This window comes from Antennarius striatus, chromosome 18 (genome assembly GCF_040054535.1).
Source record: "Antennarius striatus isolate MH-2024 chromosome 18, ASM4005453v1, whole genome shotgun sequence".
Classification (NCBI taxonomy): Eukaryota; Metazoa; Chordata; class Actinopteri; order Lophiiformes; family Antennariidae; genus Antennarius; species Antennarius striatus.
Window position 1 is genome coordinate 5152589 of NC_090793.1, and position 26748 is coordinate 5179336.

A 26748-nucleotide genomic window follows, 5' to 3' on the forward strand; every position below is an offset into this window, starting at 1 on the left:
CCCCCAGCACTTAGTTATAACTGTCTGTGATAAGTATCTTTAACAACATATCAACTGATGATGTGACCTGTTTTGTAGATAATTTCAACCATTAATCACCAGAATTCTTTGAGGGAAAAGTCAATAAGCGAAGTTCACTTGAAAATTAGGACTAGGATTAAAAAGTGAAATTACACTGGGTCTGTCTCAAGGTTTGAAAATCAGGGGAGTCACACAAAAGTTATAATCAGTACAAACACTTAATTTAGCAGTAAATTCTTTTTCTTAGAAGCGCTGTACCAACAGCTGTCGCAGAAAAGGAAAAATGTCCTTTTTTCATTAAAAGTTTTTGTATCTTGTTGGACTCTTTACAGCAGTTTGGTGAAATATTACAAAAAACAAAATCAAAAAATTCCATATGATGAAATGTTACCTGTGAATGCACCGGGTTAGCTGGTTAACTAGCTAACACTGCACAGCTAGGATCCACCAATATATTGTAATTATGGACAGTCTTTGGGGCTGGGTACCATTTAAGTTAATCTCTCTGCTGTAACAAATCACAAAAGGCTACCACAACAATGTACACGTTTGAGCAGATGTTTCATCTGCACTTCAACAGACAATATTTCAGCTAGTTTTGTCAGCAAATGAAGTAATTTTGATGTTAGACAAGTGAAGGAAAAAACTGCCTTCAATTAAATGATGACAGCTCAAAACATATTTCCAATTAGCTATGTTAAAAGTGACAGTTTTCAAACTTCAATGGAGTCCATTTTACTACATGGCTTTGAGTTTACAAAGCCATGTAGTAACATAATGGCAACATGGAGTAAATACAGTATATGGTAATGCAAGTGAGTTGTAAAAACAGCCTTTAAAGCAATTATACTTAAATGGTTTTACATTTCTATAAATTTCTATAAGTTCAGCATTAGAATCATTCATTTGCAGCACGAACATTTTGAACAGCTCTTAATTCTTGCCTAAATGTTAATGCAGTAGTTTACTATACTACTGTTACTAATTGCATGCCTACAGGCCTGTTGTTTGTTGTATTTGTTTCAGGGGCCTGTACACAACGTTGTGTACAGACACACACACACACACACACACACATACTGTATATACACACACAGTATTGTCTGAACTCTAAGGATAATCACTGGATTATAAGGCGCACCTTTAATGAATTGTTTACTTCATAATTTATTTCATATATAAGGCGCACCAGATTATAAGGTGCATAAAATTAAAAAAATTGAAATAGATAAATGAGATTTACTGATACTACAGTACTACTAAGTACTACAAAATACTTTTGTTCCAAATTATCTAAAAACAGTCAAATTGGATTTTATTTCTATAGCGCCAAATCCTAACAGAAGTCATGGACCACTCAGTTTGAACAGGGCGGATTATTTCCTGATAAGAAGTTCGAAAAACATATTTAAGCTCCAACGATCGTCTCCGTTTAAATTTTGTTTTGATCGATCGGTAGTCCAGTCAGTAGTGAGGTGCAGCTATTTGCTGCTGCACTTTGTGTCCTAAACAATTTTCATTACCAGTTTTTAATGTCAGGCTGCTAATTTACTGGCAAATGTGACACTGCTTTACTCGTAGAACTGACTTTAATGTCAGTGTCTTACCGCCGTGAATCTCATTGCACGTCGCTGCCAGACAGAGTACACAAGCCTAAAATGCCCCCCCCCCACACACACACACACAAAATAACGTGTTGTGTCAGGTATCAACTACATTTGCAAATCAATGCAGCACACCAGGCACCTTTGTCTAGCAGTGACTCTGCTCTTAGGAAAGGCTGGAAGTTCAATTTTGAGGGTCTTTCATTCACCTTTATGCCAGTTTCTCCGTGCATTTCGCAGACTAATAGAATGGACCGTCACTAGATTCCAGATTACAGCACTGAGACACGACAATGGTGTTTTTTAGACCAATTAGCTTTAAAGTAGGTTATTTCCGGCATCAAAGTTGTTGGGAAATACTGAGATAGTCAGTCAGTCATACTTTATTACTACAATTGTTGAAAATTCCCTATGATTTGCTACGTTATCGTAGCCAGGCACCGGCGGTCTCCGCAGGCTGCTCTGCCGACAGTCAGCAGGTCAGTGAGAGCCAGGACTTTGGCGACGCCCCTTGATGACCGTTGTTAGGGAGAGTACAGTAGAGTACCTTGAGAGGGTGCCTCCTGGTGGCGGAAACGCGGCATGACTGCTGGCCAGACTGCCAGCTTTTTTTCAGCGATCTTGATTTCCACCAATATAAATATGAATATTAATGCATATACATAAAACACATCGGATTATTAAGCGCACTGCGGCTTTACGGGAAAATTATAGGCTTTTAGGTGCGCCTTATAGTGCGGAAAATACTGTGCATATAAATACATACATTTTCTGCCGCTTTTTCCACCGCAGAGGGTCACGGGGAGCTAGAGCCTATCTCTGCTGGCATAGGGCGTGAGGCTGGGGACACTCTGAGCACGACGCCAGTGCACCGCGGAGCCACACACAAAGACGGACAACCATGCACACACACTCACTCCTAGGGGTAATTTGGGACTGGCCAATCAACCTGAAGCGCATGCTTTTTTGGGGGTGGGAGGAAATCGGAAAAACCGGAGAGAACCCACGCAGACACGGGGAGAGCATGCGAACTCCGCACAGAGCGGGACTTCAACTGCCGTGTGGTGAGGCGACAGCGCTAACCACTGTGCCACCGTGCCGCCCGCTGTGTATACATATACATTATATGTGTGTGTGTGTGTGTGTGTATATATATACAGGCATATATATATCCATCCATCCATTCTCTTCCGCTTATCCGGGGTCAGGTCGCGGGGGCAGCAGCTTAAGCAGGGAAGCCCAGACTTCCCTCTCCCTAGCCACTTCGTCCAGCTCCTCCGGGAGAATCACAGGCCAGCCGGGAGACATAGTCTCTCCAGCGTGTCCTGGGTCGTCCCCGGGGCCTCCTCCCAGTAGGACGTGCCCGGAACACCTCACCAGGGAGGCTTCCAGGAGGCATCCTGACCAGATGCCCGAGCCACCTCATCTGGCTCCTCTCGATGCGGAGGAGCAGCGGCTCGACTCTGAGTTCCTCCCGGATGACCGAACTTCTCACCCTATCTCTAAGGGAGAGCCCGGACACCCTGCGGAGGAAACTCATTTCGGCCGCTTGTATCCGGGATCTCGTTCTTTCAGTCACGACCCACAGCTCATGACCATAGGTGAGGGCAGGAACGTAGATCGACCGGTAAATCGAGAGCTTTGCCTTTCGGCTCAGCTCCTTCTTCACCACGACGGACCGATACAGAGTCCGCATCACTGCAGACGCTGCACCGACCCGCCTGTCGATCTCCCGTTCCATTGTACCTTCACTTGTGAACAAGACCCAAAGATACTTGAACTCCTCCACTTGGGGCAGGATCCCATCCCCAACCTGGAGAGGGCACTCCACCCTTTTCCGACTGAGGACCATGGTCTCAGATTTGGAGGTGCTGATTCTCATCCCAACCGCTTCACACTCGGCTGCAAACCGCTCCAGTGAGAGTTGGAGATCACGGCTTGATGAAGCCAACAGCACCACGTCATCTGCAAAAAGCAGAGACGCAATACTGAGGCCACCAAACCAGACACCCTCAACGCCTTGGCTGTGCCTAGAAATTCTGTCCATAAAAGTTATGAACAGAATTGGTGACAAAGGGCAGCCTTGGCGGAGTCCAACCCTCACTGGAAACAAATCTGACTTACTGCCGGCAATGCGGACCAAACTCTGACATTGGTCGTACAGGGACCGAACAGCCCTTATCAAGGGGTCCGGTACCCCATACTCCCGAAGCACCCCCCACAGAACCCCTCGAGGAACACGGTCGAACGCCTTCTCCAAGTCCACAAAACACATGTAGACGGGTTGGGCGAACTCCCATGCCCCCTCAAGGACCCTGCGGAGGGTGTAGAGCTGGTCCACTGTTCCACGGCCAGGACGAAAACCACACCGCTCCTCCTGAATCCGAGATTCGACTTCCCGACGGACCCTCCTCTCCAGAACCCCTGAATAGACCTTGCCAGGGAGGCTGAGGAGTGTGATCCCCCTGTAGTTGGAGCACACCCTCCTGTCCCCCTTCTTAAAAAGGGGGACTACCACCCCAGTCTGCCAATCCAGAGGTACTGTCCCCGATGTCCACGTGATGTTGCAGAGGCGTGTCAACCAGGACAGCCCCACAACATCCAGAGCCTTTAGGAACTCCGGGCGGATCTCATCCACCCCCGGGGCCCTGCCACCGAGGAGATTTTTAACTACCTCGGTGACCTCAACCCCAGAGATAGGAGAGCCCGCCTCAGAGAACCCAGACTCTGCTTCCTCACGGGAAGGCGTGTCTGCGGGATTGAGGAGGTCTTCGAAGTATTCTCCCCACCGAGTCACAACGTCCCGAGTTGAGGTCAGCAGTGCCCCATCCGCACTATACACAGTGTTGATGCTGCACTGCTTCCCCCTCCTGAGAAGCCTGATGGTGGACCAGAATTTCTTCGAAGCCATCTTGAAGTCGTCCTCCAAGGCCTCACCGAACTCCTCCCACGCCCGGGTTTTTGCCTCAGGAACCACCAAAGCCGCATTCCGCTTGGCCAGCCGGTACCTATCAGCTGCTTCAGGAGTCCCAAAGGCCAAAAAGGCCTGATAGGACTCCTTCTTCAGCTTGACGGCATCCCTTACCGCTGATGTCCACCAACGGGTTCTGGGGTTGCCGCCACGACAGGCACCGACCACCTTACGGCCGCAGCTGCGGTCGGCCGCCTCGACAATGGAGGCGCGGAATATGGTCCACTCAGACTCCATGTCCCCCGCCTCCCCCGGAACGTGAGTGAAGTTCTGCCGGAGGTGGGAGTTGAAACTCCTTCTGACAGTGTCCAAGACATGCGGCCGCAAGTCCAATGACACGACCACAAAGTCGATCATCGAACTGCGGCCTAGGGTGTCCTGGTGCCAAGTGCACATATGGACACCCTTATGTCTGAAAATGGTGTTCGTTATGGAGAGTCCGTGACAAGTCCAATAACTGAACACCACTCGGGTTCTGATCGGGGGGGCCGTTCCTCCCAATCACACCCTTCCAGGTCTCACTGTCATTGCCCACGTGAGCATCGAAGTCCCCCAGCAGAACAATCGAGTCCCCAGTGGGAGCGCTCTCCAGCACCCCCTCCAAGGACTCCAAAAAGGGTGGGTACTCTGAACTGCTGTTTGGTGCATACGCACAAACAACAGTCAGGACCCGGCCCCCCACCCGAAGGCGGAGGGAGGCTACCCTCTCGTCCACCGGGGTGAACCCCAATGTACAGGCGCCAAGCCGGGGGGCTATAAGTATACCCACACCTGCTCGGCGCCTCTCACCATGGGCAACTCCAGAGTGGAAGAGAGTCCAACCCCTCTGGAGAGGGCTGGTACCAGAGCCCAAGCTGTGTGTGGAGGTGAGCCCGACTATATCTAGTCGGAACTTCTCGACCTCACACACCAGCTCAGGCTCCTTCCCTGGCAGAGAGGTGACATTCCACGTCCCAAGAGCCAGCTTCTGTAGCCGAGGATCGGATCGCCAAGGTCCCTGCCTTCGGCCACCGCCCAGCTCACAATGCACCCGACCCCTATGGCCCCTCCCACAGGTGGTGAGCCCATGGGAAGTGTATATATATATATATATATATATATATATATATATATATATATATATATATATATATATATATATATATATATACACATATATATATATACATGCACATGATGAGTGTAACGACAATTTCCCCACTGGGGTCAATGAAGTGGATTTAATCTTAATCTTTAATCTTTACACAATATTGCAAACAACAGTTTTGTGTAAGACTTTACCCTGATGGTGTCCAACTCCTGGCTGATGACCTCAACAGCACAGCACTCTTAGCTCCTCCTCCTATTCCTTCAGATCTTGCTCCCGGAGAGGATGATGAGTTGATGAGATTTTTGAGGATCTCCAGATTCAAATTCTCTCGTTTAGTGCTGCTGCTACTTGCACACATGTCTGACTTGGCATTGTTATTAGATGCTTCGAAAGGTGTACCGCCTCCATTTCCTCCTGTACCAATCACAGATTTTCTCTTGGACAAGAGGTTGTGGCCAACGGGAGGTTTGACAAGTATTGGTGGTTTGATTGGTTCCTGTTTGGCATTGATAACTTCCTGACTCTTGACATACTTGGCTTTGTCAGCTTCAAGTCTTTCAACAGCACTGAGACGCTTTGGGTTAGGATCCACCTGAGACAAATTAAAAATAAAATGCAGATGTCATCAGTTACAATTAAACAAGCTTTTTTGTTTTTTTGTTAAAATTAACAAAATAGTTTACTTGACTTCAAGTCAGACAATAGGTCAATATAATTATGCAACAATACAAGTTTGTTTAAAAACGCATAATATGCACGAGCATTTTTGCCCAGGATGTTATACATTTTTATTCAGAAACTGTTGTTTTGGACTGTACTTTGTACCTTCCTCCTTTACTCTTATTTACCATACATTATTTGTTTCACTAACAGTGACCAAATTTAATTTCACTATGAAATAAATCCTCGAATTTGGCTGCATATTACAAGACAAAAAAAAAATTATTACCAGCAAACCCCATTATCTCACTGAACTCTACAAAGTGTTACAGGGTCTGATGCAGCAGCAGACAGACCCTGTAACCAGGACAGTAGATACCAGGAGGAGAGCTGGAAAGGTATTCAACAAAGTCTCCCTGCTCCAACAGCTTGAGCAATTCAAGCTCCAGGAACAGCAGCAGCTGAGAGAGGGCGTAGTGGCTGACCCTAGAACCCCCATAGGGCATTTCGCAGAGAGGCAGGCACCCAAGCAGAAACAAAACCTATTGGGGACTTGTGTTCCCCACCTTTGGGCTAGTAAGATTTGCTGGGTAGGCGGGTCCAAAAATACAATCAAATCATGGATATGAAGATATTGAACATCACCAAACAGCATTTAAGAGAATCATGAGTACATACATGCAGCCACAGCAAGAGTAGGCGCTATACTGTGCTCAATTTCTCGATGGTAAGGCTTGAGCTGTGGACACTGGTGACACAATAGAAATAGTATTTTATAAAAATATAAAGTGTGCTGTTCTTGAGATGTTTGAGGTAAGTACAGAATTGTACTGAATGAAATTCCATTGAGGAAGAGCAACTAGCAGGCATGTTACGGAATTTAAGGACAGAGACCCAACAGTCTTTTGGTCAGACAGGTTACTAAATAGCAGACAGTCCAGCTTAGCATGTTGGCAAAACTTAGATGAGCATCTAGCCAACGTGTGATGGTAATCAGAGAGAGAAAGTATAGAAACCCCTAAGTGATTAGGAGCACACCATTAGTGTTTTTATTGAAGAAACTCTTTATGTTGCTTGCTGAGATTCTGGATGTAACTGCACTCTTGCCAGGCAGGATTTTTGACAAGAGTGCCACTTAACACGGTGAAGTTAAAGTTTGGTGAGTTCATGGGGAAGGTGACAGTTGTCTCACCCTTTGTCAATGCAATCATTTAGGAAGAGAGTCAGACAGATGTAAATGAGCCTTGTGTGTAATGTCTGGGCGTGATTACAATTACCATGTCCAAACACAGAGAGCAATATGCAACGCCAGGTCTATGTTGAACTGAGTTAAACAGTGTTTTTCAAAAAAGAATAAAGTGCAGAAGAGGGAGAAAAGCGTCCTAGGAACCAACGTTGTGGAGCTAGTCCCAGAGCCAGCATGTGATGAGCTAAGTGTCATACCACATCGCAATATGTATTCTGCATCACAGAATACATCAGGTTCTGTGAGCACACCATCATACACACTCGGACAGTACACTGGTTCCCTAACAACAAGTCGTGGATTACAAGCGACCTGAAGGCACTCCTTAATAAGAAGTAGAGGGCTTTCAGGTCTGGTGACCAAAGGGATTTGGGGAGAGTCAGGGAGAAACTGAGAGGGTGTAAAGACAGCTGCAGAAGGAAGCTGGAGGCCAAATTCCAGCTAAACAATATGAAGGGATGTGTGGTTGGGGATGAAGCAGTTCACAGGTGGCAAAGGGAGACAAAGGCAACCATCAGAGAGTTTGGAGAGATTCAACAAGCTGAATGGTTTCTTTAACAGGTTCCGCTCACAGCCGTCAGTCTCCCTCACACATCCTGATCCCCACACTCTCCCTCCGCTTCCCCCTCCACTGAAGAAACTACCACCCTCCCCCACATGACTGCGATGAGGAGACAGCTGGAGAATTCCCGCAGAGGAAAGCTACCGACCTGTATTGAACTGGAATCTCACTTGGCCATTAAACTCAGTGTAATGGCCGAGGGGTCTAGGCATGACTTTAACACCCCGCAGAAGCTGCTGCATTTTTGGACAATAGACAAACGAGGGAGTCCACTATAAAGATGATGGACAATGCCACAGAGTCATTTTCCCTTCTTTTCTCTCTGAACACTGCTGGGTCATTTGGTCCACTGTCTAAACACTGAACAACTAACTGAATAACCAAGGCTTGCTTATGATCAATCCAGGATGGAAATGGCACCTTGCATTTTTAACAGACGTGACGGAAATGCTGAACACTCTTGACTTGCAGCTGCAAGGCCAGGAGAAACTCATTAGACATGTGTGTGGATGTGCGGATACATAAAGGCATTTGAGGTGAAACTAGCCCAGGTTTTGGAACAACAACAGGGGCGGCAGTGGCTCAGCGGTAGAGCGGACGCCTTGGGACCAGACATCACCCAGCCATCGGCGGTTCGATTCCCGCTCCCACCAGACATCTTCGGAGTGTGAACTGACAGTGGGAGGTGTCAGCTCACCTCCCAGCCACTGCCGAGGCGCCCTTGAGCAAGGCGATGTCCCCCTCACAAACTGCTCATTAGGGCGCACCCCGAAGTCACGACCCGTCCCTCCACCTCTCCTGTACTGATTGTTATTAATTGCATGCCTACAGGCCCCTAGTGTGTGTTGTGCTTGTTCAGGGGCCTGCATACGATGTTTGTGTGTGCTCTGACTAACACATATATATATATATATATATATATATATATTGTATATGCGTCTACAAAACTGGAGTGGAAAAGATAATTTTCCCCATTGTGTGGATGAATAATGTGTCTTTAATCTTTAATTTCATCCATCTCCCTGCTACCCAAAACCTCTCTGCACAGAACTCAGCAATCCCGTTCCCAGCTGAAAGGTGTGTGGAAGCACTGGAAATGCTGAAGGCAGAGTTCCGTGTACTATTCAGTGAACTAAATGCTAGACAAAAATAATTTGTCTTTTCTAGAATTCCTTTTTGCTGACATCAAAGAAGCCCATACTTCTTATCAGTTTGAGTTAGCCGAGTTACAGAACCTTGATTTCTGAAAGACAAATTCAAGCCCGACAGTCTCATTGACTTCTATGACATAACATATGACATAATGACATAATAAACAGAGGGTTATTAATATTTGGTTCTGGAACTCAATAAATGTTTACATTTAGGTACTCATGCAATCGTCACTTTTTCTGTTACAAAATGACCCCGGCCCCCCATCAGAGAAGGGAAAAGTTATGTTTATGTACCCTTACAGGAAAAAGTTTGGAGACCCCTGCTATACATAGAAATTTTTGCATCCTTTATCAACTTTCTCAAGCACACAGTTTGCCTAAGAGACACTTCTTTCGCTATCTTCAGAGCAAGAACTTTGGTCTTCTACATCCAAATATTATTAATATTCCTCCAAAGGAAAAGTTAAAGGACTCTGAACAAGCAAAAGGGAAGTTAGAAATAACAGTGGAGAGCACCCTTGTGTCATGTGGTCTCAATGGAGCTGGTGATCATGATTGTAAACTTTCCAGTTCTTGTACAAGTTAAGTCGAAAAAGGGCAGTAAAACTGTTACCACTCATGCTTTTTTGAATCAGGGAAGTACAGCAGTATTCTGCACAGAGGCACTGATGCACAAGCTTGGCCTCGGAAGAAAGAAAGAGCGTATTCTTTTGCAGACCATGGGCCAGGAAAAGGTGACGAGCAGAGCCATATTGTGTCAGGATTGGAGGTGGCTGGCTTAAAGGTCCCATATTATGCTTTTTTTAATTGATGTCATTCAGCTGCCATACATCCAACTACACTGTATTTGAAATGTCTTGCCTCAAAGTGATCCGTGGTCCTCAGTATCTTTCATTGAATATTGATAAATCCTCCTCTGCTCTGTGAAGGTCTGTTTTAATAGGGCTTAGCTCTCAGCTCCGTCTCTCCTCCCCCCTCCCCCCTCTGAGCTGACCAATCAACACTGCCCTCCCTCGTGCGTTCACGTTCGTTTGTTTACCACTCAAACGCGCCTGCATTACGGATCGATCGCCATTGCTTGCATCTTTTTTAACTTTCAGTAAGTCACTGCTACTTATTTCACTCTAATTCTCGTGTTTTGCACTGTTGTTTTTCATGATATAACAGTTGATTTTTCAGTGCTAAGCATGGACCTGCTTCCTCAGCCTTTGCTGAACAAAGACTCGTGAATCATTGTGTAAACATGATCAGGCCGGCCAGTGAGATAATTACACTTTGTTTACTGAAAATCGTTATGGACAACGTGAGCTCGTGGATAACAAGGGAGCTAAGCTAACGCAAACTAATGAAACATGGGATTTTACTGGTAAGATCAAGTTTTTCTCTTGTATTTGTGTGTGTGTGTGTGTGTGTGTGTGTGTGTGTGTGTGTGTGTGTGTGTGTGTGTGCGTGTGTGTGTGTGTGTGTGTGGATACACGCAGCTCTCTGATCACTTACAAGAGCTAAAGCTGCTTTCATTCGCCAAAAAACAGACAATTGTTCTGAATTAGTAACTAATGTGTAACTGGTTATGTGTTCGATGTGATGCTGGGGAGAGCCTCGGATGGACACACACACACCGACTGCTAACTAATTAGTAGCCCATTGATAGCTGAATTCCACAGATTATGAGGAACTTTCTGTGTGTTGCTCTGATCCAGATCGTTACCACACACTGCTACCGTAGCCTGATCACAAACCACACACGCTCACACACAAAGGTGGCTACATCGATTCGCTGTGGTGACCCCTAAAGGGAAAAGCTGAAGGGAAAAGAAGAAGATTAGTTTTCTGTTACTGATTGTGGGGAGATAATTAGAGCACCTGTGGGGAAACTATAAGTAGGCAGGTATGGCTCAGGTGTGAGAGACCTCTCCAGAGCAGAGAGGTGAGTCAGGAAGACGTCTCCGTGAGGAGCTCTTCAGGTAGCCTGTTTTTCACTGTAACTGTGAGAATATTGAATAAAATGCAGTATTTTGCTAAACCGGGGTCCGGAGTTTCCGTCCTACTGATTGAACCTAGACAAGTACTGGCAGCGGTTTTGGGAACGACGGTGCGCAACAGACAAACGCACAGACACGATGGAGCACAAGGGTGGGAATACGCTGTCAATGACGGACCCAGGAGCAAAAATGCGCAGGGCAGTGTGAGTGGCGGTGGAGCAAGGTGAACAAATACATGAGCTGTTATGGAGTGGACTGGAGAAGTCGCGGAGGAACAGACCAAAGGGTGCCGCGAAAGCAGAACTGCCGGAGCAGCATGAGCAAGCTCATGATGTTAGAGTTGGCGGAACTGTTAAAACGGACAATCAGACAAAGTGAGCAACGGGAGGAGAAACGGGAAGCTCGTTTGAAAGTTTTGGAAAAGACACTGATGGAACGCCAATACAACACAGCTGTGTCGAGAGAGAATCATCATGATGCTGTGGGAGGGGCTGTCAGCGGAGGCTCGATTCCTACGTCATTCATGCTGTAGGTGACGGAAGAGGGCTCGGCTCTCCCAACCAATCAGGTACCTCAAGGTGGAGTACCGGTTACGTTCCGTCCTGTACTCTCACTACCAAAACTAACGGAAGCCGATGAGATTGAAGTTTATTTGGCAACTGAAAGAATGGCTGTAACCTGTGGTTTGCCAAGAACCGACTGGGCTACTCAGCTGATCAGTCTACTCACCGGAAAGGCTAGACAAGCTTATGTGGCTGTGGACATTGCCTCTGTTCACAATTATGACCAGGTAAAACAAGCAGTTCTGGCCAAGTATGAAATAGAGACACTTACCGCTGTCGCTTCAGAGATGCGAAGGTGAAAACTGGCGAATCTCCACGTGAACTGTGCGTGCGTCTTCGAGAGATGGCTAGGAGGTGGACTACTCCGGAGGAACATACAGTAGAGACTGTGATTGATGTGGTTCTTATGGAGCAGTTCCTGCACATGCTTGCACCGGAGATAAGAGTGTGGGTACCGGAAAGAGATCCGAAGTTCACGAGTGACATCGCCCGGCTGGTCGAAATCTACATGTCAGCGCGTCAGGATCCAGGGACCCTCCATAACGCAGCTGATGGTGGTTCTGCTAGACCCAATAAGTTTGGGATGCATACTGAAGCACTGCGTAAGGATAGCAGAGACCACACAAACAAAAATAATTTACACACATTTCATAATGATAAAAAAGAGATCCGATATTATTCATGCGGGAAGTCGGGTCATAAAGCAGCTCACTGCATGTTATGTAAAAGTAAGGCTAATTTTTGCAGCATACCTAAAGTCCCCTTACCTCGTCAGAAAGAGCGGTTGTGTAATGTTGAGGTTAATGATAAACCATGCAGGGCTTTGATTGATACTGGAAGCACACAAACACTGATTAACTCACAGAGTGCCAAAGACGTCATATTTCGTCTTATAGAATCCAAACGTTGAGTGCCAAAGACGTCATATTTCGTCTTAGGCGTTTTTTATAGGGAACGTTAGATCAAAGCGTTTCGCACATTCTGTGTGATTTTCAGCCTTGTATTCCATGTATTCCGGTCGGGGGCAGTGTTTCACACCCTAGATCACCAGATAAAACGACGAAGAAGCGTCGGTGTTGGGGCAGTAGTGGAGAGCAAAATGGCGAAGCGCAAGGCGAAAGCATGTGGAGGAGGCAGGTTCAAGCAGCTCACACTGGCACAGAGCTTGTCTGGCAGTGTAGCTGCTGTGAAAATGAGCGACAGCGGTAAGGATCGGGGGGCAAGAGATGCACCCAAGGAGGTTGAAGACCGGATCGGAGGCGAGGAAAGCGTGGCGGGTTGTAGCGGGGCCCCCCCGCAGTTCGGCGGCGTCCCACGTGGGAGCGCCGCTGCGGAGGGTTCTCCGCTGCGTCTGTCCGGTGACAGTTCTGACTCTGAACCGGACCCGGACTCGTCATCCGACTGGATTCCGTCAGAAAGCAGCAGGGAGTCCTCCCCAGACCTGGGGGAGCCCACGGAGGATCTGAGGAGCAAAGGTAACTATTTTGCTACTTTGTTACATGATGTAAAAATCACGTGTCGGCCCTCCATCCCGCATAAGTTGTTCCCCATCCATGAATGTATTACTCTTTTGTGTAGAATGGTACTTATTTCAGGCAAGTGTGTGTATATATGTATAATATGTGTGTGTGTGTGTGTGTGTTTTGTAGAATGGTACTTATTTCAGGCATGTGTGTATATAATATATATATATGTTGTGTAAAATGATATCCTACTTATTTCAAGCATGCATATATATATATAGTGTAAAATTGTATATTTCTATATTTTACAGTCCCTAACGCGAGTAGAGGACGTGCACCTGCTAGAGGGAGAGGTGCGAGGAGACGCCAATCACTGGAGGTGGATGCAGGTGTTTGGGGTCATGATGGCTGGGAACCCACTAAGTTCCCATTCGTGGCAACCCCTGGTCCCCAGAATGCGGCTGCAGACCTGGATTCAGACCAGCCGGTTGACTTCATGCAGCTGTTTCTGACTGACGAGCTGCTGGGTCACATTGTGTCTCAGACCAACCTGTATGCACGGCAGTTTATACTGGCACATCCTGAAGCTCTGCCACACTCCAGAGAGAGGGTGTGGAAACCGGTGAACGTTCCAGAGCTCAAAAAGTACTTGGGTCTTACGTTCCTCACCGGCTACATAAAGAAGCCCAGCGTCAGCATGTACTGGAGTGAGGATCCAATGGAAGCCATTCCATACTTCAACAACACCATGCCACGCAACAGGTTCCAGCTAATTGGGAAGTTTCTCCACTTCAATGACAATGCCTCACAGGATGCTGGAGATAAACTTTATAAAGTGCGTCCTGTCCTTGATTCAATTATTTCCAAATTCAAAGAGCTGTATCAGCCCCATGAAAACATTTGCATTGATGAGGGGATGTTGCAGTGGCGTGGACGCCTGAACTTCAGGGTTTACAACCCTCAGAAGCCAGTCAAATATGGCATAAAATCTTATATTTTGTGTGACTCGCGGACTGGCTATTGTTACAATATGTTGCCTTATGTTGGCCAGCCGAGCACACTCCCAGACATTGTGTTCTCCCTCCTTGACCGCCTGACCGAGCAGGGGTACACAATATTCATGGACAATTTTTATAATTCTGTAAAACTGTGTGAGCAGTTGTGTAAAAAAAAGACCAATGTTTGTGGAACCCTCAGGAAAAACCGTGGCGAACCACAGATCATCAGGGAGCCGTCAAAGACAGACTTGGGTGAGGAGGGGAAGGTGGTGCGACACAACGGCCGGGTACTGGTCTTGGCCTGGCAGGACAAGCGCCTGGTGCGGATGATAACAACCTGCCACAACGACAGGATGCAGAGGGTGGAGGTGTGGCAGAAGGGTCAGCGGGAAAAAGTGGCACAGCTCAAACCGGAGTGTGTGGTTCAGTACAATTCCTGCATGAATGGGGTGGACAAACTAGACCAGAACATTGCGTACTACCCCTTCATCAGGAAAACTCAAAACTGGACAAAAAAGTTTGTCGCCTATTTGTTTCAGATTTGTGTGTACAACGCCTATGTGTTGTTCAGGTCCAGGAACCCAGGGATCAAGAAATCGCACCTTGATTTCATGAAGGATATTGCCAGGTCCTGGACTGAAAAGGGGTACGTGTCACATGACGAAGGCGAGGAGATGGAGGTCGAAGACGTGCTGCAAACCAGGTCAGTCAGAAACAGAGACCCAGAAGGCAGACTCGATGGCCTGATGTCCAGGCACAAGCTGGAACGTTTGAGGGCCACCACAAAGAAAGCACATCCCTCAAGGAAATGTCGGGTGTGTGCTAGAAGGGGTGGGAGGAGTGAGACCAGGATGTGGTGCAAGGCATGTCGTATTCCCCTGCATGCAGGAGAATGCTTCACTGTTTATCACACTCAAAAGAAATATAATTGATTACACCCACACACACTCACCTGTAAATGGTTCTGACAGTTGACAGTGAGATGAATGTACTTTGTTATGTTTTGTCTAATTTTCAAAATTGTTATAAAATCATTTGTTCATCAAAAATGTTTTTTATAATGTTGTTTGCATTGTTTCAATAAGTAAAAGTATTTTCAGAAGTTTGATGTTGGAGTTTTGCTTGAATTTGCTTCTCTGCAGTAAAACGTCATTATCTCCGTTTTCTGGTCAAAATCAGCTGTTTTTGCTGAAACCACCCTGTGTTCTACGGGCAATAACTAAACACACATAGATGCTAGAAACAAAATTTTTTTTTCTGATGAAAGAAGACAGTCTAAAGTTTCGGGTGATATGTGGAATATTTATGTAGCCTAAAAAATGAATATTTGGTGGGCCTTCAAAATTCAGTGAAAATGCTCAAAATCTCTGGCACTGGGGAGCTGTCCGCGCTGAAAGTGTCTGGCAGTCAATGAGTTAAAGGGGGGGTCGTTGGTATTCATGAGTGTGGTTCAGTTGTGCAAATTGAGTGTGTGCATGGGGATGTGAGACCATATTCAACAGCTGAAATTATGTTGACAGTGCAGGGTGAGAAGTTAAGGCTTCAGGTTGGCGTGGTTGGAGGGCTTCCATATGATGTTGTGCTGGGAACTGATATTCCCATGGTGGCTGAGCTATTGAGGGCAGCACAGCATCAGAGTATGGTAGTGACACGCAGCCAGGCCAAGGGTTTGGTGCAGACTAGTACTGATCAATGGTTGCAGGAGCTGCCTTTTTGGGATGTTGGTATTGAGGGAGAGGATAATCCCAGCAGAGGCCGAAAGTCAAAGCATCAACGCAGGGAGGCTAAGCAGATGGGGACAGCAAGGAAGTTAGAAACACTACTGCCATCTGAGCAGTCACTACGAAAGGGTTTTGTGTAGCTTCAGAGGGAGGATTGCAGTTTGGCTGGACTGTTTGACAGAGCTGAGAAGGGTTTGGAAGCTGGGACGAAGAAGGAGTTTGCAGTGACAAATCAGCGACTGTATAAAATAGGAGAAGGAAAGCAAGTGGTGGTTCCCAAACAGTTTAGATCAAAAGTGACGGAGCTGGGCCACAGTATTCCTATGGCGGGGCATTTAGGACGAAAAAAGACCTACGCACGCATTCAGCAAAGGTTTTTCTGGCGAGGCATTAAACAGGAGGTTGCAGGGTTTTGTAGCTCCTGTCCTGAGTGCCAGGTCACTGCTGGCATTAGAGTATCAGACAGAGCACCTTTATGTCAACTTCCAGTGATAGATGAGCCATTCTCCTGGATATGGATATAGTGGGCCCATTGCTACCTAGCAGTTCAGGAAACCGGTTTATCTTGGTCATTTGTGACTATGCAACTCGCTACCTTGGAGCACTTCTCCTTCGATCAATAAAAGCCAAGCAGGTAGCTAAAGCACTAGGACAGCTCAATACACGAGTGGGCATTCCTAGGGAGATAATCACTGACCAGTGAACAAATTTCATGTCCACATTGTTAAAGCACACTTACAAGTTTTTGGGCATTAAAGGTCCCATATTATGTATTTTTAACTTAATGTCATTCAGCTGCCAGATGTCCAACTAGATTGTATTCCAAAAATTTTGACCTGAAGTGATCTGTGGTCCTAAATATCAGCTATTCAAAATCGCCCATCTGAGCTACTCACAAAACAATTCGTTTCAGGCCTCCAGCTGTAGTATGTTAATGCACTCCGCTGGTCAACGCCTCCTTCACCTGGGTCACACCCCTCTGAAGGAGAGCGTTAGGCTAACGGGACACTGACCGGCATTACATTTGTTATCATTATGGCGTTCGGAGGCCCCATCGTGTCTCCGTACATTTATGACCCTGAGTCGGACCCAGAAGCGGAGGCTCCTGAAGAAACACCAACTGTGCAGCTGCAGCAGGACGTTTCTGAATGTTTAGTACGTGTGAACGTTACTTAGTTGATTCTGTGTTTTATTTTGTTTTGTAACCTACGTCATCACAGGACCGGAGCATCGTCCAGTAGCTACTTTTTTTTCTACTGGCTCTTATCGCACAGTAATAATGTCATATCTGTCTTATTATGTATTGTGTATATATAAGGACGTGTTGACTGCTAAAATGTTCCTGTACTTCTATAAGTGACAGTAAAGTCTGATGGTGGTTCTGATAGTTATTACCATGTGGTCAATGCTGGCTTTTGCTCACGGCTAAGTTACTTTATTTTTATATCACATTGATTTAACCCGTTACTAAGCTGCGAAACATTTGAGGCAGTCCTCTGTGACAAGACACACGGAGCTAACATTTGCCACCATCACACCAGGTTAATACTGAATTGATGTAGCCATATTGCAGTGATGGCTTTATCTGCTCTATTTTGAGAAGTCTTCACCTTCTGTTTATTGTACAGGTGTTCCTGTGGACACTGAACGGATGCAAACAGAAGCAGAAAACATCTGCTGTTTGGAGATACCAGGTAGCATGCTCACAGCTAAACCACAAAGTTATGTCTCTATTTGGCTACTTTTACAATTATAAATTCAAATAGCCTTCACCATGTTTTTCACTGTAGGTTAGGAGCCGTCTGCAGGAGGTTGATGAGGTTCCGTGCATGACTCAACATCCTGAGTTCCAGCCTGTGTGCCTAAACGTCTACACCCTACAAATGGCCGGTCACGTACTGAGGGCTGTAAGGCCCTTCACGTCTGAGACCAATACATCGGTAAATCGTTCTTTGAAAAATGTCACAGAATAAAAACTACAGTTATGTCTTATTTTGCTTGATCAGGCATACCTTCATTAATGCAGTAACACATGACAAATATAGGTAAAACAAAGTCTAATATATTGTATTTGCGACACCTTGATTTTTGTCTTATTAAAAGACATGTTGAACATTTTTTGGTTTTCACAATCCATTTCTGTTGACATATACAAGCTTTTATTTACATAAAATAATACATCCAATAACAATAATGAGAGCACAGGGCCATCCTATCAGGAAATCAACAACAGTTGTAATACTCAGAATTGAAAACATTGTGAAACAAATAATTTTGTGTCCTTTATCTGTAGACGGTGCAGACATCTGGCCTATCGCACCTTTGTTGGCTGGTGCTGGGGCTACTTAGGACGCAGAATCTGGGTTGTCATTCAAGCCTGTGTGGTCCTTCGCACATGCCGAGAGTTTCCTGAAGACAAAGGCCACTACGCTGGATTTAGACTGAGTCTCAGTTGAACCTCGTCATGTAGCTGGCAATGACCTCCTCCTTGTCTGGACGCCCATACTGGGCAGACAGAACCTTTGGGACAGGAATGGCCAAAATCTTATCTGTGTATGGCATGGGGTCCACCAAGACTTTGTCACATATGAGGTCCAACAAGTCAGCTACAAAACCTGTTCAATAAAACACAATGATATATCTTTACTGTTATTGATATTGTTTGATTCATTTCTTTATTTAGAAAAATTGTGTTCAAAATACATCCTGGTACTTGCTACTAATTTATTTTTGTGGTTACTTTTTACTGTGTTTTGTTGTGAGCAATTACCAACAGAATTTTAAAACATGTTTGTTTGAAATATTAAAATATTTCAACAGTAACAGAATGTTGGCTCTGTCTTGTGAGGTTTGACTCTGCATTGTCCCTTCAAAAGCCTTCGGAAAGTGGATCTTGTAGAGAGGTACACCAAACATAACGAAAATAAGGAGCCAAAACAATATCACATGACAAACATGAATCTGTCTCAAAAAAATGTATACACTCTTCACTTCACTTACTGTCTTGCTGGAATATTCTAATACACAACCATATTATTTTTTACTGAACTACTATCAACACATGTGCACTCACTAACACCTATAGACAAAAATATTTAGAAAATTAGTCTATTTAACCAATTTTATTAAAACATATTGTATGGAATATGACATGTACATACCTTTACTTCTATAGTGGGAATGAAGAGTCCTGAAGGACAGCTGTGTACCAACAGTATGAGTGTCCACTGGGTCAGTTTGGCACGCCACGTCCTTTGAAGCTGTTGGCTGAATGGATGCACAAGGAAGAGGGACACTAATTTCAGGACACCAATGTTCTGATGTTGGATAAGGAGGACAGACCTATGTGTGTTGTCGCTATGATGCCGAACAAACAAGCGACTCTAACACGTGCGCGCGTACACACAATACAAAACAACGCACAACTCCCTACTTAGCCTAGTATAAATTGACTTTATTTATGCTGACAGATAATAGGAAAGAAAATATGACACCAATTTACGTGCGTTTTAGCTTTATACTGCGCGCCAGCACGCACACACGCAAACGCGAAAAAAGCACATTGGCTTACATAGCCTTGCATAACGTGACTTCATGCTAACCAACAATAAGAAAATATGAGACCAACTTATATGTGTTGTACCTACTATAGGTCCAGCACGCACACACGTGATTGGGCGTGCACGCACACACACGCAATACACAAACGCGAAACAAAGGACACCTCCCTACATAGCCTAGCATAACATGACTTCATTTATGCTAACAGACAACATGAAAAAAGAAAATGTGAGCCCAACTTATGTGCGTTGTTGCTAGATACTATAGGTCCAGCACACACACATGTTGGAGCGCGCACACACTCAAACACGAAACAAAGCAGTACTATCTAATTAGCCTAATAGCACTCGATCACTCATGCTAACAGACAACTGCAAAAAAGCTAAATGTGGTGAGACTTACCTGTAACCAGGGTGCAGTTCCTTGGTCTGGTATGGTTGGGAGTGATCTTTGAATGAGGATCAGTCTCAGGCAAAGCCACTTCTGTACTGACCCTCATTGCTAAAACAGGCTGGAGTGAAGTGGTTCCACACACAAACAAACGTACAGGTGATTTAGCCAGCACATTGCCATTAAAAATTAAATGCAACCACGGTCTCTTCTGTTCTTCATTGGATGGGATGAAAAATAAACACTGGTGTTGATTTGTAAAATCAACAGACTGCTGCCTCATGTCCGACGCAAAGAACTCCGTCTTGAGGATGGCCATGCCCTTGGGAATGTCAACCAATCCATATCGTCCAATATTCTGTCCAATAGCACAGAGTGTCTAGTCTGACGTCAAGAATGGCTATTCTAGCGCAATATGATCGATTTGAGTCATTCAGAGCCATGACTTCCTAAAACTCCAAATATCTATTGATGAAGGGAGCATTTTTTTACCAGATTCTAGGAGTTGGTCGCATTAGGGAGGACCACTATGTATATGTAGAGACCTGAAAAAGTGTGCTTTTCATAATAGGGCCCCTTTAAGGCAATGCGCAGTACTCCATATCATCCTCAAACTGACGGGTTAGTGGAGCGTTTCAATCAGACCCTCAAGCGAATGCTTAGAAGATTTGTTAATGAAACTGGAAAGGACTGGGATGCCTGGCTTTCATAACTCCTGTTTGTGTACAGAGAAGTGCCACAAGCTTCTACTGGGTTTTCCCCATTTGAACTCTAATATGGAAAAGTGGTCAGAAGGCCCTTGGATGTACTGAAAGAAACGTGGGAGAGAAATATTAGCCCAATACAGTGTTATAATACACTGTTATAATCCCCAAAGGGAAATTAAGAAATATGCAGTGATGGTGAAAAAGAACATGGCTGAATCCCAAAAAGTCCAAAAAAGGTGGTATGACCGCCACAGCAGAGACAGGGAGTATGCACCTGGCCAGAAGGTGTTATTGCTACTGCCCTCCTCAGAACACAAGCTGCTCGCGAAGTGGCAGGGCCCGTTTGAATTGGTACATAAAGCGGGGCCTGTTACTTATGAAGTTAACATGGACAAAAGAGCCAATCAAATTAACATGGAGGGAGAGCCAATCAAATATTCCACGTGAACCTCCTCCAGGCATGGAGAGAGAGAAAACAGACTGTTGGGCTGGTATGCAAAGTGGAGGATGAAGAAATCACAGAGGGATGTCTTCCCTCTGATAAAGAGGAAGAGTCCAAGCCAAACCTTAGTCATCTGTCGGAGGAGAGAAGGGCTGAGGTAAAGCAGGTGTTAAATAGACCTGGACTGTTCACCAAGAAACCAGGGCTGACTTCAGTGGTGGAGCATAACATCCATCTGCAGGACCCCACACCAATCCAGCAACACATGTATCGTATTCCAGAACGTTTGTTGGGCTCCTTAAAAGAGGAAGTAGATGCTATGCTGCGGTTAGGGGTGATAGTGCCCTCAGAGAGTGCCTGGAGCAGTCCTATGGTGCTCGCACCAAAGAAAAGTGGTGACATGCGACCTTGTGTGGACTTCAGGAAAATAAACAGGGTTTCCCGTTTTGACTGTTATCCCCTCCCTTGCATTGATGACCTCCTGGACCGGCTAGGTCCTGCCAGATTCTTGTCTACTTTGGGCCTTAGCAAAGGTTATTGGCAGGTACCGCTAGCCAAAGAAGCAAGACCACTCACTGCCTTTAGGACACCATTTGGGCTCTTTCAATTCACAACCATTCCAATTGGTCTTCACGGGGCGCCAGCAACATTCCAGCGTATGATGGACAAGTTGTTGTGGGGCTTTGAGGAGTTTGCAGCAGCATACCTATATGATGTGGTTGTTTACAGTCGCTCATGGAAGCAGCACCTGCATCACCTTGACACTGTCCTGGAGCGAATTCAGTTAATGGTCCGAATTCAGCTAACAGTTAATGGTACAAAGTGTGCCATTGCCATGCTAATCGTGCTAGCTGCGCTAGTGAGGCTGGTCTGGTCTGGTCACGTGAATCGCTCCAGCCATGCCGGCTGCTAATTGACTGTCAATAATAGCGATGTGAATACTGTAGTTATTATCATTAATCCAGAAAAGTGTGTTCCTGTTTGGGTTTGTTCAGCCTTATTATGTGTAATATTATGTATGTATGGCCTGTCTGCGGGGCAGGTTTTTCTGGTAGGGGGTGAAATCGGGACCAGAGAAGCGCCGGTGAACTACAAAACAGAGTTGTTCATGAAATGATGGTCTGTCATGCTGCAAGTTACTGATTAAATGCCAGAAATCAGCTGTTCCCTGTGTGGTGCCTGCTCTCTGACCGGAGTTACCGCTGTGGATAAGGTGGTTCCAACACACACACAGTCCCCCTGATTATATCTCCAATAGGTGGTGATTACACGAAGGACTCATTAAAATAATGAAAACAAAACAATACAGAAAGTTAGACCTGCTTCTCTCTGCAAAGACAGTGAAGGAAAGAAGACGCAACATCACCAATCAGCAAATCTAGGACATTAATTCAACTCCTGCATTATCAATTAAACGTGAGGAGTCATGTGATGTGATCGCTAGTGAACAGAGAGGCTGTTGTGCAGGTATGTAAACATGGAAAATAATGCATGCATGGAAAATAATGAATCTCATTATGCATTAACTATGACTAGTTAATCAATTTGATAGTAGGCTTATAGCTAATATAGACACTTAGAGCTTGTGTTGCCTTCATATAAAGCGTATAATTTTTTGCGGCTCCCGACAGGTTTGATTTTAGTTTTTTTGGTTCAATTTGGCTCTTTGAACCTTTAAGGTTGCCGACCCCTGGTCTAGTTCCTCAAACACGGAAGGCAGTGAGGTCCTTTCTGGGCCTCATTGGCTGGTACCATCGGTTTGTGCCAGATTTTGCAGACATTGCCTATCCATTGACTGAACTGACCAAAACAAAAGACCGGTGGAACAAGGAGTGTGAGGTGGCATTCTACAGGCTTAAAGAAGTGATATGTAGCCACCCGGTGTTGGCAAGTCCAGACTTTTCAAAAGACTTTGTTTTACAGACTGATGCTTCTCAGGTGGGTCTTGGGGCTGTATTAGCACAGGGAGAGTCAGGACAAGAGAGGCCAGTTCTTTTCATCAGCCGCAAGTTAAAGGCCCATGAAATGCAGCATTCAGTAATAGAAGAGTGCCTGGCTCCTAAGTGGGCTTTAGAGAGCCTCAGATATTACCTTCTCGGGCGCCAGTTTACTGTTGAGACCGATCATAGGGCTCTGAGGTGGCTGCTGCAAATTAAAGATGCCAATGATCGTGTCAACAGATGGCACCTGGCCCTTCAGCCTTACAGGTTTGAGGTCAAGCACAGATCAGGATCATCCAATGTGGTAGCTGATTATTTGTCTTGGAACCCAGGCTCCGAGTTAGCTGACGGGGTGGGAAATGTAATGGGAGTTTACCACGGGCCTGCCACAATGTCAGTGTAACTCTCACATACACACACATCCATACAAGCACTCACCCACACACGCACACTCTCACATAATGGAGAATTTGTATGGTTGGTCCATTCTTTGTGTGTTTTAGATTTATAAGTTGGGGAATTAGTTATGTGTATTTAAAGGACTACTGTAGCTTATTTTGATCTTCGATTGGCCAATCAATTTATGCATAATGCTTGCTCTTATTCTGTTGATAATCTTTCTCTATCATTACATCCTTTGCAATAGAGTTTAAGCTATAGTATATTAAGCTGGTTTATTAGTTTTCTGTTACTGAGTGTGGGGAGATAATTAGAGCACCTATGACAGACCTCTCCAGAGCAGAGAGTCATAAAGATGTCTCTGTGAAGAGCTCTTCAGGTAGCATGTGTTTCACTGTAACTGCGAGAATATTGAATAAAATGCAGTATTTTGCTAAACCGGGTCCGGAGTTTTCGTCCTACTGATCAAACCTTGACTACTGGGGAGAAGAAATACATGTAGCAAAGGTGAACTTTAAATACTTGGGGTTAACGGGCCAGAGCAATGGTGGGTGTGGTAAGGAGGTGAAGAAATGTATCCAAGCAGGCTAGATGGGTGGAGAAAAGTGTCAGGTGTCTTATATGACAGAACTGTCTCTGCTAGAATGAAGGACAAAGTTCTCAAGACAGTGGTGAGGCTAGCCATGCTGTCCGGATTAGAGACAGTGCCACTGAAAAGCAGACAGGAGGCTGAGCTGGAGATGGCGGAAATGAAGATGTTGACCTTCTCTCTAGAGCAACCAGTTTGGATTGGATCAGAAATGAGTTAATCGGAGAAACAGCCAAGTTGAGATGTTGTGGAGACAAAGTTAGAGAGAGCAGACTTCGATGGTGGAAGGGAGTCAGCTGAGGTGGTATGGGCATCTGGTGCAGATGCCTCCTTCCCAGCTGGTACGTCCAGCTGGGAAGAGACCTCGGGCCAGACACAGGACCAGGTGGAGGGATTATATCTAAACACTGGCCTAGTCAGAGCTGGTGGATGTGGCCAGGGAAAGGGGAGTTTGGGGCTCCCTGTTGAAGCTGCTGCCCCTGCGACCCGATTCCGGATAAGCGGTGGAAGATGGATGGACGGATGGAGACTTCGATGGTGTGGACACGTCCAGAGAATAGATTGTGAGTATACTGTTAAAAGGGTGTTGAGGAAGGAGCTACCAGACAAGAGGGCAAGAGGAAGACCAAAAAGAAGATGGATGTAGAGAGAGAAGACATGAGTGCAGTTCGTGTTAGAGAGGAGGATTCAGAAGATAGGCTGATGACATACTTTGGTGACCCATAATGGGACAAGTTAAATGATATTTTAAGTTAAGTTTTAAGAACTGAATTCAATGATAGTTGTTGGTTTTTTTTGGTGTAGTATGTTTCTGTTTTTTATTGATTTGGTGACCTAAATGTCTATAAAGTGGTAACTTAATGCCAGAGGGGAGACAAGTAAAATCAGACCCCCCTCCACCTCAGACCAAAGTGATTAAAAACTTCACCTGTTCGATTACTTTTTTTGTACTTTGTAAGTATGGGTAATGCTCCTACCACACGGAACGCCTCTAGGTCAGAGATCGGGAACCTTTTTGGCTGAGGGAGTCGTGGAAATCACATATATTTAAATGTATTTCTGTAACAGCCATATAATATTTTTAACCTGAATACTACTAAATGCAAGAATTTTTACCTAAATTTTCATATACAAGTCTAGGAATTTATCATTTTTAATAATATACAGATGCAATCCCATGATAAAATATAATACTTCTTACCATTAATGTGACTGCTGGTGCTACATGATTTTGCTAATCGGCTTTGTATTCTTGTTAATATATGGCGAGGTTAAGCTTCATGCAGTCATCTAGGCTTTCATCCATTTAACTTGATTGTAGGTTGGTGTTGAAGTTTTTAAATGTAAGAATGACAGCTCACATGAATATTTAGAGACAAACTTAGTCAATACAGCAATACTCACATGCTGCAGTGTGTGGTATGTGACAAAAATGCTTCCCAAGTTTTTACAATCAGCTGGTCTGCTGGTGGAAGATTTTGTCATTTCTGTCCACTTCTGTTTGACTGCCGGTTCTGCTTGCTGTCATGTATTATGTCTTTGTAAATCTTCATTCATTGACTTGAACTTATTCACCTACACGTCTGAGGCCTTCAGGTCAGCAACTTGTATCTCAAAATCTCAGACAGACACCACTGCACACTGTGCTAATGAGCGATGAATTTAAAAAGATGAATCTTCTTCTCCTTTCGGCTTTTCCTTACAGGGGTCGCCAAATGCTCACTTCTGCCCTTAGTCTAGCTTCATCTACTCTTTCCCATAACTTCATTGTATGGATAATCCGCTCAATTCCTCTGTAGTTGCCAGAATTCTGCACATCTCCCTTGTTGTTAAAAATGGGCACTAGCACACTTATCCTCCATCCCTCAGGCATCTTCTCACTATCTAAGATCCTGTTGAACAACCCAGTCAAAAATTCTACCACCTTGCCACCTCTCCTAATATGCCCTTCCTGACACAACCCTCTGTATTTATTCGGGTTTGTGACCGGCACAGTAAGACACTGGCTTGTGCACTCTTGCAGCTACATTTGGATGCACATTTGAATGCACATCTAAAATTCTGTGCTTTGAATGACCACAGGAGAACAGATGTGAACCCAGCTCGCTACTGGAGATCCAAAGGTTGATTGGGGTCACTTGCTGTGCACATGTGTTGTAGCAAACAACTTGTTTCAACATCCACAATAAAGAGTTCTAGATTTTTTCTCAAATGCCAATTCTGCTTGTGAATGGTTAAGATCGTATTTGCAATGCCTTGAAATTTCACATTGAGTTGGTTCACATGTTCAATCATGTCCATGAGACAACAAAACTTCTGGAGCCACTCAGTGTTTGCTAGCTCAGGATGCTAGATGTCTTTTATTTTAATAAGTCTGAATTTCACATTGCTAAAAGGTGGGAACAATTATCCCCATCTTCTTTTGCACGTTGGTGTGCAAAAGCAGACAGATAGTTATTCCCAACTTCATCCAGCAGTGTTTTAAACTGGTGATCATTTGAAGCTCAGGCAACAATAACATTGACCACCCAAATGACCAGGAACATCACCTCATTATGCTGCCCACCACACATTTGAGCACAAAGCACCTCCTGATGTAGAATGCAAAGAAACCTTAGGATGGCTCTATTTTCATATTCATAAAGAAGCTCCACAAATCCTTTTTTCCCCACCATACATGGAGCA

General features: G+C 45.1%; 2 protein-coding genes across 7 annotated transcripts in view; one reads left to right on the forward strand and one right to left on the reverse strand.

Moving 5' to 3' along the window:
• Positions 1 to 26748, reverse strand: part of fam110b (family with sequence similarity 110 member B) — a 51111-nt gene that overhangs the window by 13076 nt on the left and 11287 nt on the right. Inside the window, exons 3-6 of one of the 5 annotated variants that reach the window (XM_068339919.1) lie at positions 19999 to 20107; positions 19197 to 19302; positions 18356 to 18650; positions 5878 to 6278 (exon numbers count right to left, since the gene is read on the reverse strand). In XM_068339919.1, coding sequence (XP_068196020.1) covers positions 5878 to 6044 — 167 coding nt within the window. In that variant the 5' untranslated portion in view covers positions 6045 to 6278; positions 18356 to 18650; positions 19197 to 19302; positions 19999 to 20107. Of the gene's footprint in view, positions 1 to 5877; positions 6279 to 18181; positions 18651 to 19196; positions 19303 to 19998; positions 25102 to 26748 lie in introns of those variants that run through there. The other 4 variants (XM_068339920.1, XM_068339918.1, XM_068339921.1 and 1 more) reach the window with 4 other exon arrangements.
• On the forward strand, positions 12718 to 15594 carry LOC137611815 (piggyBac transposable element-derived protein 4-like). 2 transcript variants are annotated; one of them, XM_068339916.1, is made up of 3 exons: positions 12718 to 13328; positions 13628 to 14151; positions 14514 to 14623. In XM_068339916.1, exons 1-3 carry the CDS (start codon positions 12953 to 12955, stop codon positions 14568 to 14570), a joined length of 957 nt encoding a protein of 318 aa, XP_068196017.1. In that variant the 5' UTR covers positions 12718 to 12952; the 3' UTR covers positions 14571 to 14623. The 2 variants fall into 2 exon arrangements, with proteins under 2 accessions (XP_068196017.1, XP_068196016.1); XM_068339915.1 differs by having other exon boundaries at positions 13628 to 15594.